The 13,287-nt window shown below is 41.5% G+C and overlaps 1 protein-coding gene across 3 annotated transcripts in view; it reads right to left on the bottom strand.

The window, feature by feature from the left end:
* PNPLA8 (patatin like phospholipase domain containing 8) overlaps positions 1–12,655 on the bottom strand; it is a 41,227-nt gene extending 28,572 nt beyond the window's left edge. The window contains exons 1-5 of one of the 3 annotated variants that reach the window (XM_065654572.1): positions 12,113–12,655; positions 10,183–11,396; positions 9,223–9,372; positions 7,842–7,993; positions 5,511–5,605 (exon numbers count right to left, since the gene is read on the bottom strand). In XM_065654572.1, the coding sequence (XP_065510644.1) occupies positions 5,511–5,605; positions 7,842–7,993; positions 9,223–9,372; positions 10,183–11,304 (1,519 nt within the window). In that variant the 5' untranslated portion in view covers positions 11,305–11,396; positions 12,113–12,655. The remainder of the gene's footprint in view (positions 1–5,510; positions 5,606–7,841; positions 7,994–9,222; positions 9,373–10,182; positions 11,397–12,112) is intronic. The other 2 variants (XM_065654575.1, XM_065654583.1) reach the window with 2 other exon arrangements.
* Positions 12,656–13,287: the final 632 nt, after the last annotated feature.

Here is a 13,287-nt window from a genome sequence, read left to right as displayed (position 1 = left end):
GAACAAATACCACCCTTAAATCTAATTGTGCAATATTGCACGGACATGTAATTAAGCATTAGGAATTATTAGGACACATGATTTTTACCATTTGGAAGTAAACACAATAGGTTTCTACAACATCATTTTTAAAGGAGTAAACTATTGAAATAGTGTAAGAATAAAACACATATGCAAAAAGAACTACATAAAGTTACAGATGGTTTTAAAGGAAACACGACTCCTAAGCTGCTGACAAACCTCACCACCATAGGCAAGTATCTGTTGTTGATGGTCTCGTTTTTTGAAAATGTAGCACACATGCATAATACAACCTGGGTCTACTTGACACAAAGTTTCATCAACAGAAACTTACTCAACTTCCAAATCATCACATGTCAGCATTTAACACAGACTAAACATCTAGCAGCAGAGAAGCACCATTTTCCTGAATAATTCAAATCCTCTGGTACCTCCTTTTCCTTTTAACTCTGCAGCATCAATTCTGTAATATCACACATTTTGGTGAACAGTTTCAAAGCCGAAGTGCTAAAATTCATATCAAATGCAAATTCATTTTCACTTCACAGAATCATAGAATGTCCCGAGTTGAAGGGACCCGCAACGATCATCAAGTCCAACTCCTGTCCCTGCATATGACAACCCACAGTTCACATCGTGTGTCTGAGGGTGTTGTCCAGTCTCCTCTTGAACACTGTCAGGTTTGGGGCCGTGACACCTCCCTGGGGAGCCTGCTCCAGTGCTCCAGCACCCTCTGGGGGAAGAACATTTTCCTCAAGTCCAACCTAAACCTCCCCTGGCACATCTTCCTGCCATTCCCTTGGTTTCTGTCATTGGTCACTAAAGAGAAGAGTTCGGTGCCTGCCCCTCCTCCTCCCCTTGTGAGGATGCTGTAGATCGTGATGAGGTCTCCCCTCAGTCTCCTCTTCTCCAGGCTGAACAAACCAAGTGACTCTAGCGGCTCCTCATACAGCTTCCCCTCCAAAACTTTCATCAACTTTGTAGCCCTCTTCTCGACACTTTTCAGTAGCTTACTATGTTTTCCATACTGTGGTGCCCAGAACTGCACATGGAGCTCCAGGTGAGGCCGCACCAGTGCGGAGCAGAGCGGGACAATCACCTCCCTGCCCGGCTGGCGATGCTGTGCTGGATGCACCCAGGGCACAGTTGGCCCTCTTGGCTGCCAGGGACACTGCTGGCTCATGTTCAACTTGCCGTCACTTCATGTCCTGAGAAACAGCACCAAAAACTGCAGTCCGTGTCAGCACAAAAGTGGCAGTGGATAATATCAGAGCGAAGGTACACCTTAAAGGGCTTCGCTGAAACCTGCTGGATGGTAACATGACACTCATAGGAGAATAAGGTAAAAAAAATCAAAGATAAGGTGCAGGCTCTGTCAGATAGTCCAGTGAAAAAAATGTTTCTGATGCTCCTAACACATCCTGCTCTGTATGACAGACTCGTACACTGCAGCCACCATCTCAAGCTTGATGGCAAACACTTTAGGGGGAAAAAATACCTAAATAAAACCAGAGAGGCTAAGGGGCATATCTTGAAGAACACAGGGATAAGACAACACAAGATAGGCAAGAATATAACCTGACGGACAAAAGTTTTCCTTCCTTATTCAGTACTAGGAAGACTTCAGATGAAATGCTATACCTAGACCCAAATGACATTCTTCAAAAAAGAAGTGGAAAATTGAAAAAAAAAGAGAAATCACACAAAAAAGTCCCCCAAAATGATTACAGGTCAAGGAAATCAGTTTGTAAGGAAAGCCTGAGTAAACAGGCTATGATGAAAACCTTTAAATGCAGAAAAGGCTGCTACAAAGAGGAAAAAAAAGAATCTGTTATCCATGTTCCTGGGGAGTCAGGACAAAAGGAAACACATTTGAACTGCAACAGGAAGATCTATGTTAGACATTTGAATCTTTTTTCCCAAAAGTAAAGACAGCAGAGCACTAGCACAGATTTTCTGAAGAGGTCTAACATGAATCAAAATCTTGGAAAATTGTCAATAGTGAAACACACACAGCTGACCCTTCCCTTGAGAAATGAGATAACCTCCTAAGGATGCCTCCAGCTCCATAATGTCATGACTTGATCTATTCATGAGTTCTCCTGAAAAATATACTTCTTCCATCAGAAAGGTCTTCAAAATGCATTTCAAAACTGGAAAGCCATTGTGGGCTAAAAAAATCATCAGAGACATGCAAGCTTCATTTAAGGAGGCTCCTCATCTGCAAATCACTGAAGGCTGGAAGAATAGATGGTGGCACCAGCCCTGTGCTGTTCTTAACAACTTGAGAGAAATATTTTGGGATAATATCCTAATGCAAACCTCACATACATCCAAAACCGATGGCGGAAGAGACTAACACAATTCAGATGTCTCTGTAGTAAAATGCACTGGAAAAAAATATGCTTAGAAAACCTACAATCACACCATGTCAATGATTGAATCTCTCATACAATGCATCTGAATGCCACTAGTTATCAGAGCAATATAGAAATTTAGGAAAAAAAAGTGTATTTTTAGAATTCCTGGGGCAGGGCAGCACATTTGAAAATGTGGTAGTATGCGCTTAGCCTGATCACATACTCTTGATGTTATAAACTTCTCCCTGTGACTGAATTATAAGTGTACCACTATTGAGAAGCATCTGTGATATATTTGAAGGCTGCACAAGCAGTGCAAACAAGATACAAGCCACATCCACAGCATACCTGCACATATAAGTTGTCCTCAACGGGTTAAGTGCTCTGTGCATTTATAAAAGCATGTCATACTCTGGAAAACAGTGATAATCATCCTCACTTGCAGAATTCCCAGCAACACAGTTCATGGGGCAATGGCACTTCTTCCTCTCAGCTGCTCTGTTTTCATCTTTGAATTTTTGCACAGAACAGGCACAAACTTGGCACACAATTTACATTATCTTGGTTCCCCATAAAATAAGATCAGCGGTTATCATGGCATTGCATGTACTTGTAGATTTTCTGGTGCTTCTACGCTCAGATGTCATGCTCAGCAATAGGCAAGTGACCTAAGTATGCAAGGTCCATAACAGCATCATTATAGTGATCTTTCTCTATGACTACCTGCACGACCACCAGTGAAGTACACGGAAGATAACTACAAAGACACACTCTGTGATGCTGAAATCACAACAAACTGCTTACTTCTAAACCTCAAAGGCCTTATTTCTAAACCTCAGTTAAATTCTATTGAGAGAAAGGAAAAGCATAGCAGGGAAAAAAACCCCACAAACACCAACCAAACAAACCAAAACAACAACAACAAAAACAAAAAACCAGAACTCTAATGCACAACTGGCTCCTTCCTACTACTTAATACATCAGTCTTGTAAACCACAATTCATCTAGTTGCAAGCTTCTGCAAATCTTATTGACACATGTACCACCAACACAAACTGAAATAGGAAAGTACACTGCTAGCACACGCTGACAAATACGTACAGCCAATCCCAGCCACATCTTGTCACCTAATGCAAGCAAAACTAGTGCAAATGCTTGGTAGTGTAAACAAAGCTTGAGAGAACACATTACTAGCAGTTACAAAACCACAAATCTCTTGAGTTAAGAATAAAGTTAGTTTTAATCAGAGTAGTGGGATCAAATTAAGAACATCAGGCCTCTCTTTCAAAGATAAAATGTCTTTAACATGATTGAAGGAGACATTAGTTTCACTAACAAAACACTTCTCTCTCTTCCAAAAAAACAACCACTTACTGCTAAATTAACAAAGGACTTTTTTCAAAAACTATTAAAAATGTAAAGCAGGGAACTATATTCTGCATACAAATGAATTCTGTCTAGTAGACCTAAAAATCGTTCTCTACTATTTTGAGCCTGCCGAGCAAATCTCTGGAAACATGAACATTATATATACTCATGCTGACTGCATTTAATGTCATTTCTGAATTAAACTGTATGGAAGATCAGTATAGTGAAAAAAAAATATGAATGTAAGTTTCTTAAGGAAATAGAGCTATTAACTACAGCATACTGCTTATATTAGAAATCAGAATTATGGTGCTACTGGTCTAGCATCATTTCCAAAAGAGATGTCTTTTAACAAGAACCTTATGGTTAAGAGTTTCCTGCTTCCTAGGGGAGTGTAACTTATCACTGAGTCACAGATTAATTAAGGCTGGGAGGGACCTCTAGAGGTCATCTAGTCCAACCTCCTGTTCAAACAGGTTAAATTAGAACAGGTTACACAGGACTTGTTCAGCTGAGTTTTGAATATCTCCAAGTATGGAGATTCCACAGCCCATGCAGGAAACTTTTTCCAGTGTCTGAACATCCTTGCAAGGAAAACATGATTCCTGATGCCCAACTGTAACCTCCCATATTCCAACTTCTTTGTTGGATTTTCTCCTATCACTATGCACCTTCAAGAAGAGTCTAGCTCCATCTTCTCTATGTTTTCTCATTAGTTGAAACATCAATAAGGTCTCTCCTTAGTCTTCTTATGCCTTTTTAAACCCAGTTCTTGCACTCTATGTCATGACCTCCAGTCCCCTGACTTGGCCCTCTGCCAGACTCACTCAGTATCTATAAGAATGTACACAACAGATTGAGAACTTACTGAGGAGCCCAAAAGCAGACATGCAGTGGCCAGAGACTGTTAATCTGTTGGGTACATATTTGCGCATGAAAGCCAATACGTGGTCAGTTTTCCTCGCTGCAAGGGTACACTGATTACTCACGTTCAAGTCCTTCCAACAGGACCAGGTTGTTTTCTGCAAAGCTGGTTTCTAGCCAGTCAGCTCACCTCAGATGGAAGGCTTGATACTTGGCTTTATTGAACCCTAGGTGGTTCCCGTCAAGCCATTTCTCCAGCCTGCACAGGTTGATCTGAACAGAGGGTATCACTGTATGACCACTCTCTCTAGTATCATCACAGAATCACAGAATGTTAGGGATTGGAAGGGACCTCGAAAGATCATCTAGTCCAATCCCCCTGCTGGAGCAGGAACACCTAGATGAGGCTACACAGGAAGGCGTCCAGGTGGGTTTTGAATGTCTCCAGAGAAGGAGACCCCACAACCCCCCTGGGCAGCCTGTTCCAGCATTCCATCCAGGATCTTGCTACAGGTAGACTCTGTCCTGCTGTGTAGGTTATTAATAAAAGACAGGAAATATCACTGGTCCAGTATCAGTCCCTGAGGGGTATTACCTTAGTTGTCTGTAAAGCCCCATAAACATCTAAGATACTTGTATCTGCTCAAAATGAAGGTTTCATATTCATTGAAAAAAATGACAAATGAATTTGAGGTTTTAATTAGAAGCAACAAGTATATAATGAATCACTCAAAGTTCTTATTCAGAAGAAAAAAGAAAGCCTTAGAAATCACACCTGTACTCTCCCAGTTTATGCTCAAAGTCAGAAAACAGCAAGTTCTGCAAAATCTGCATTAGTCCTCAGATGTTCTTTGACTATATTCATGACAAAATATCAACTTGTGGCTTAACAATTACCTGTGCTTACACCACAAATGTAGTCAAAAAGTTGATGAACCGGCTTTCCAGTTAGTTGTTCTAGTTTCCGTAGGGTCTGAAGTGCAACTAAACCCCTGAAACACAAAAAAGCCCCTTCACACACAATGTTAATTTTATCATACATAGCTCTAATTAAGCTCACCTTTACTTAGTTATAACTAATTATAACTTAAGAACTTACAACAGTAAGAATCTTGAATATTTCAGGGAATAAAAAAGTAACAAAACAATTAAAATGGAATGATGAATATTAAATAAAAATGACATACACAGGCATACCAAAAATAGTACTCAATAGCCACAGCTGTATAGTTTTGTAGCAAAGGCTCAGGGATGATCACCTTCTGCGGATGTAGACTCAGGATAGATTTTGGCTGCATCCACCCTGCACAGCACTTAAAGTTTGGTCTTAACGGGGCTATATAATGCCCCTTGCCACACAGTATTTTTCTGTCTTGTTTTTTTTGCCTCAGTTCAATGTATCAGAAATAGTGGGAGAGATGCATCCCAGACCATCACACTTTTGCTTCTATAGCATGAAACAGAGCATCTGGCACGCAAAGGTGCAAACTCTGCTGGGCTGGAGCTGGAGAACTGAGTACAGCAGGAGCACCAAACTGAGCACCATCTTGCCAACACATTCTGCCGAGGATGGCACCTCCTGCATGCTGTCCCCAAAACTGTCCTGGCTTGTGCTGAAGAGCACTAGTTAACCCAGTCCGAAACTATAACCAGCTGAATGCCACCAATTAGGTGGCACAACAACCAGTGGTCAGTGCTCAGGGTCACTCTCTGGACTTGTTTCAATAGTGGTATAGATGTAACTATCACTTTCTAAGACAATTGGAAATGCAAAATCAGTAGCCACTTCTTGAAAATCTTGTACTATAAAACATACTACAAAAAAATCCTCCGTTGACAAGGACACACATACAAAACTTTTCTATCTGCTTTATTAATAGGTGTGTATATATATATGACTTTACAATACCATACATACTACCAAACTGCCTTCGTATTTTATCGGAACAAAACAATACTTTAGCATTCAGAGTTACAGAATTATTCCCTTAAAACAAGGTTAAGCTTGTATATTTTTCCATAAATACTTAAATTTTAAAATATTTTTATAATTATTATATGTTGTATTAAGGCAGTAGCCCCATATTTTTAAAGTACTACTGCCTAGCATAAACACCAAGTCTACAGAAAAGGTAGAATTCTGATTAATTAAAAAAAAAATCCACAGAATGGTTGATGGCAACTATTTCATACATGATTTGCTGGCAAGGTGCCAATGTGAAGAAGATAAATGGTAAAAAATGCCCTTGTAATGTCACTCCCCTAAAAATCTAACATAAAAGTTAACACACTGTATTTATATATATTGGCATCATGCTCTTATTTGTGAAGTATCATTCTTTCTACTTTGCAAAATCTTTATGGTTTACAATGAATTTTTGGAAACACAAATGTTGAAGTTGTGACATATTCCTCACTGAAGACAACTGATTTTGATGCAAGTAAAGAAATACTATGGGGAAACACAACGTTGGTAAAACTATTTCCACAATGACTTCATATTTCACTTTCTACCACTAAAGATTTGTGAATTGGTAAATATTTGCCAACAAGATTTCTTCAAATATGCCTGAAAACACAGCTCTTCATCGGACCTCAAATGTAACGAATGTGCTTCTGCTGCTACTCTTTACAAATTGTGGTAGGTGCACAAATTCATGAAGAACTAGTGCTCACTTAACTAAGGAGATGTGGTATATAAACCAAAGAAAAAAGTGTTCATTGTAGAAGAGATATAAATCAGTAACATGGATAGAATAACTTTCACTACTAGCCTATTCAATCTTTCATATGAGACCAGTCCTGCTAAGGCAGGTCACCCTCCAGAAAAGTACATCATCATCTTTTTGTATTACTAAGTCAACACAACCGTCGTCACCAACTACATGTAGCATTACACAAAAATTTTGTATTCTGAGATTAGACTTGTGAGCAGACTAACTCAAATAACTATTTAATTAATTTCCAAAAGAAGAAAGAGCCATTCAAGTACTTAAGTGTGTAGCCAACTTTAAATGGGTAATTTCCATGTCATAGGACTACTAATGCATGGCAATTTAAGCACAAATGCATACAAAATTAAAATCCATCACTTGGATGGTCCAACATACAGAACTGTAAATCACAAATTGCATCTTTGAACACAAACTTAAAAGAGAAACTGAAATTTTATTTCCAGTTAAAGTATGGAAAAAGGCTACAAGTACATAAAAAACCCAGAGGTTTTACCTTGTTCCTCCTCCATCAATAGCAAGGACCCGAATTCCCCAGCCTTTCACAGGGTCTGTATATCCAATTACAGCTAAAGTCTCTCTAACAGCGGCCTGAAGACTTTCATCATTTCCCTGTCTCAGTCGCAGTAGGCATGGGATTAATTTTTCCTATTGATAAATACAAAGATATTTCATTCTAATTATATGTTTATACCAAGACAATCCATACTTAAGTTTACTAGTTTGGCATTTAAGTATGATATTAAGGTATTACTTCGAGGAAAAATTATTTAAATCTGTATTTACCCATCTCTCTTTCTAACAAGGGAAAGGATAGACTCCAGTATTATGTAGTACATCCCTCATCGCTAAACTACCTACCTATCAGAATTAAACAATCAAGGTGAAACATAAATCTTTCTAATAGCTAGAAAAGCTATATTTACCAGCAGTTCAGTTTAACAGACATTAATTTCACATTGGCCAAAATAAACTCAAGTACAGAGCACACTAAGTATAGCTAAAAGCCCAGGCTTTGCTGAATAAGTACCACAATGCTTCAAAATGGGAAATGTCTTCAAAGTACACTAAAACAAAAATAAAACAAAAATTAAAATTCTTCCTCACACTGAGTATTTTTAAATTTACAATTATTATCACAAAGATACAGTGTATCATAATAAAAATGGGAGTAGTGAATGCATTCTTTCATAAAGTAATTTCCATCTATTCATGTGGATGCCCAACCTGTGCCCTGCCCAGATGATTCACCTGGTCTGCACTCCATTCCCAAAGATCTCTTTTCCAGCAATTCTACAGTCTATGTCACACATTTGCCACATCTTGTAGAAAAAGGTACGGGACTAACAAACGCTGTGATTTGGCTAGTACTGCTAATATAGTCTACCACCCACCTCCTGTCCTCTCACTGCAGGAAAGGGAATGAGTAGGACTAGATTACATTAGCTTATTTGATGGTTTTACTCCACTCTTGTCATTTCTCTTCAAAGGAAGCATGCAAACAAGCATAAAACAGTTGTGCATATGCAGATCAACTGTACTGTACATTCTGTTTGGTCAATTGCAACAGAGGACACAGTGTATGACCTTTGGCTACCACTAGAAAAAGCTATACTATCTATCCACATGACAATGCTCTATGCTTCTAAATTAAACACTGCAATCTTAAGAGCCTTAAGCTAAACTACTGATAGTTTGCATATGAATCTGCTTAAACCAGCTAAAAAAATGCTATAAAAAGAGACATTCACTTTGTAATCTTTACCAAAAAAAAAAAAAATGACTAGCCCATAAAAGCACAGAAGAAAGTTTTGTTATTCTATGTCAATCATCTATCAGATATTTATTTTTTGTCTAAGCAAAAAGTCTATTTGCACCTTAATTGCAACTCCTCTGCTCTCTGGAAATTCTAGAAGATGATAGGTCAGTTCTTCAACCCTGCTGATACAGATTCGGCGATTAGAGGATCTTCGTAGGGCTTGAACTAAAGCTCGAGTCCTGTTATCAATGCTCACTCTTGCAATAATCTAAAACAAGATAAAGTTATACAAATAACATAAAACCACTCTAACAAATGTGTACAACTTGTCACGACTAATTCCAAACTTATTTTAAGATTTCTCAGAAGGACAGCATGTTGTACTACAGACCCGCTACAGGATCCAAGTAAACATTGCTTAAACGTAAACAGGCAACCTTTTGATTCTTTGTTTACTAGAAAGTAAATAAAGGTGGATCACAGCAACAATACACCAAACAAACACGTGTCAGCATGTACTCAGATGTATTTTCAGGGCAGCTCTGAAATCACAGTATTTGGACCAGGTGTAAGATTACTATAACTACAACAACAAAAAAGCAACTAGATCTATCTATATTTATGTACTCTCTACATACATATGAACTAAATATACGCATATACTACACAGACATTATGTACATATATACTTCATATATAAACTTACATATATGTACTGACAAAAACCATACACCCGTATATGTATACATACATATACTTATCTGTAAGTACATATATGGATGTGTAAATGTATATATAACTTACACATAATATGTATAAATTTATTTTGATTTTATATATGTGTATATACTTATTTAAGTACATATGTACTTATATGTACATATACACATGTATGTGTCCATGTGTACTTACAAGTATGCAAGTACATACACAGATATGTGCTTATTGATGTAACTATATAAGTAAGTTTACATATAGATGTATACACAGTTGTGTGTATATATACATATATATATACACTTGAATAAAATATACATAGAAATAATACATAAAGAAATAACACTAAACACTGACTTGCCTTTTCTCTCTGTAGAAACAGATGCTTTTCCCTTTCTTCTGCAGCCTTTACCTCTTTTGCTTTGTCCTCCTCATCCTTCTCAGACACTTTTTGTTCTGGCTGTTTACTCTTTTGCTGTGAAACAACTTTTGCATCAGATCTTAACCTGGGAACCAACCCACCAATGTAGCTGTCCACAAAAGCCTGTACACTGTTACTGGGATATGAAAGAAAGTTTGCAATACTTTTTTTAGTGGAAACTGGAAGAGCAGCATTTGTCTTTTCAGCACCCAGAGTCTCTGCTTCAGGAGCTAAAGTCGCTGCTGAATCCACTATCTTCTCTTCATTCATCTCAGTGTTTTCTGATGAATCACACTTATTCTTCTCTTCATTTTTCGAGTCCTGTAGTAAAGCATTCCTTTTTCTCTCTTGATCCATAACAGAATTATTAAAGTACCAGTTGATATGATCAGCTACAAAGTTGAAAGTCTCTCCAAAATTTGTAGAAAAGTAGCTTATATGAAACAGGTGGTTTCTAGTAGACGCTGAATCTTCTGGAGTATCTTGGTAAGCGCCTTTTGACCTTATTAACATAGACTCTGAGTTTTCACTTACACAAGTAGATTTCTTTGCAGCTGGGCCTCTGTTGCAATCCTCCTGAGTTCTGGCATCTGAGACTTGTTTAGCATTTTCTAGATTTGCACTGATGTTATCTGCATCCGCATTACTTTTATTTGCTTTTCCCGGAGTACCTGAGTGTGACTTTAACCGAGCTATCCGTGAAACAAGTTCACTGTGAGTGCCAGACACTGCCTTCGAAACAGATTCTATAGTATTCTTAATTCGTGACATGCGATTGTTCACTTTTGTAAGTCCTTTGGCAGAAGAAGTTAGAAGTTTAGAAACTCTGTAGTATAAAAAGTCATGGCTGTAAACATATTTGTTATACCAAAGTGTTCTGCTTCTGGCCCACTTACACCGAGGCTCACTTGTATGAAAAACCCTTTGCTGAATGGCATGATTTATCCTCCAGCTAAATTTAGGTCTATAAAAAAACAGGTATTTGTTTCTTTGCTTCCACCAAAGAGTTTTTGGGTTAATCACAAAGAACAAGTATGTGTCTAAAGAAAAATGAACAGTCATTACTTATAAATAATTACACCTTTTCTATGTTGCTTGTCTACTTCATTTCAGAAAATATATTTCAATAAATAGGTCTCGTATCACGGTGTTATCTGAAAAATATAAAAAACAACAATGAAAAGCCCAAACCAGTAACAAGTTAAACTAAAATCACAGAGCTGCTTAAAGCAGATGCAACTTATTTATTCTTTCAGTAAAGGCAGATAAACATTCAAATCAAATAATCTCATGGGGATATCTGCTGCTCAGGGCTTTTGGTAGTGTCATCCCAACATTTACATTTCAACACAATTATTTCTTAAATGCCAGTTTAAGCCCACCTTGAGCAATATGCAACACTTCCTAAAAGCATTTAGCGACATATAGAAAATTGCTTGCTGGTCTTTCCAGTATCTCTTTAGCAAATTATCTTGTGCAGAGACCAAATTTCCAATGAAACTGTCATTATATTACCACTCCCTTGCAGAATTCTTCCCAGGGGAGAAATGACACCCATTCTTTGAGTAGAGCTTCAGCATAAAGTCACAAGTTGAATGGAATGTTCCTATCCTAAGAGCTAAGGGTGGCATAAAATCCTCACTGTACAAGGTAAATGTAAGGCGTTTCTGAGGTGGATCAGAATTTCGCACTGTATACAAGAGTTAACGCTGAAACCGCAGCAGCAAATGCATTATCCACCTAAACGGCAAGCTCAGACCTCTCCGGCTCCTGTGACAAGTGCCGGGGAGGTCGGGCAGGCCAACACCCGCGCAGCCCGGCGCCAAGGTAGCAGCGGAGGCGATGCCACCGCCGGCAGGAGCGTCCTTACCTAGAGCTGCCTCAGCGGTGCCTGAACCTGCGCCGCGCCCGTCCGCTCCCGCAGCGACCCCGCCGCGCAGCCGGGCTGCAGGCCGCTATGTGGGCACAGGGCGCCTCCCGCCGCGGGAGGGGGAGCGCGTTCTGTCCGTACCTTGCGCCATTTCGCAGAAACGATTTCGAGAGCGGCGGCGTCAACAAGCGGCGGGTCCTGTCCCGTCCCGTCCCGGCGGCCCCACGTCACGCGCCCACACCCACCCCTGCGTCACGCGCGCCAGTCCCGCGTGCCCGGCACGCGCTCACCGCCCCCTCCGCGCTTCGCCCGCCGGGGCGACGCGGCCCAGCCCGGCGGCGGGCGGGTACCTGCTGGGCAAGGCCTGCCGCCTCCCCCCGCTCCCCAGGCCGCTGCCGAGCGCCGGGCAGGGCCCAGCGCGCTCACAAGCAGGGCGGCCGCCGGGGCCGTGGCCTATGCGGTGCCACCCGGCGCAGCGGCCGGGAGAGGACACCGGCGACTACGACGGCGGCACGGAGCGGCGAGCTGAGCTGGGCCGCGCTACCGCGCCTGCGCGGCGCCCCGCACTGCCGGAAACAGCTGAGGCACGCGCCGCGCACCGGCCGCCGCGGGGGGCGGGTGCTGTGACGTCCGGCGCTCGCGCGCCTCGCGTGGGGCGGAGCCGGGCGGGGCAAGGTCACGGCCGCGGCGGCGGCGGCGGCTGCTGCGCCTGCGCCAGAGCTGCGGCCGGCGGGGGCGGGGCGGCGACGTGCGGAGCGGCACGCGGGGCGGGGCCGGGGCCGTCTTGCCCGGTGTCCGTCCGGTGTCCGCCCGGTGTCCGCGGCGCGGTCCGTCTGGCGCTGCCGGCGGCACCCGGCTCTTGGTGTCGACGCCCCGGAGGCGCTGGGAGCGAGGGGGCCGTGGGGATGAGGTGCTCCCGTACCCGGCCTGGCTGCCCTCCCGCCTCTCGGTGCGGCGCCCCGGGCGTATCCCCCCGCAATTCCTGCATAGCACTGGAGAAAGGTCACGAATACTGTGTTTTTCATGGGTTTGACTGGTTTGGGAGGCACTTTGGTAATGCCCAGGCAGACTTCAGAGCAGCAGCAGGCCTGTGGGCTTCCTGCCTGCGCTGCCTCTCCGAAATAACGATGTTCATGAAATTGGCTGAAGTTGGGGTGGCTGCGAAGGATGGTGTG

This window comes from Caloenas nicobarica, chromosome 1, assembly GCF_036013445.1.
Source record: "Caloenas nicobarica isolate bCalNic1 chromosome 1, bCalNic1.hap1, whole genome shotgun sequence".
Lineage (NCBI taxonomy): Eukaryota > Metazoa > Chordata > Aves > Columbiformes > Columbidae > Caloenas > Caloenas nicobarica.
This window is presented reverse-complemented; position numbering and strand designations above follow the sequence as displayed.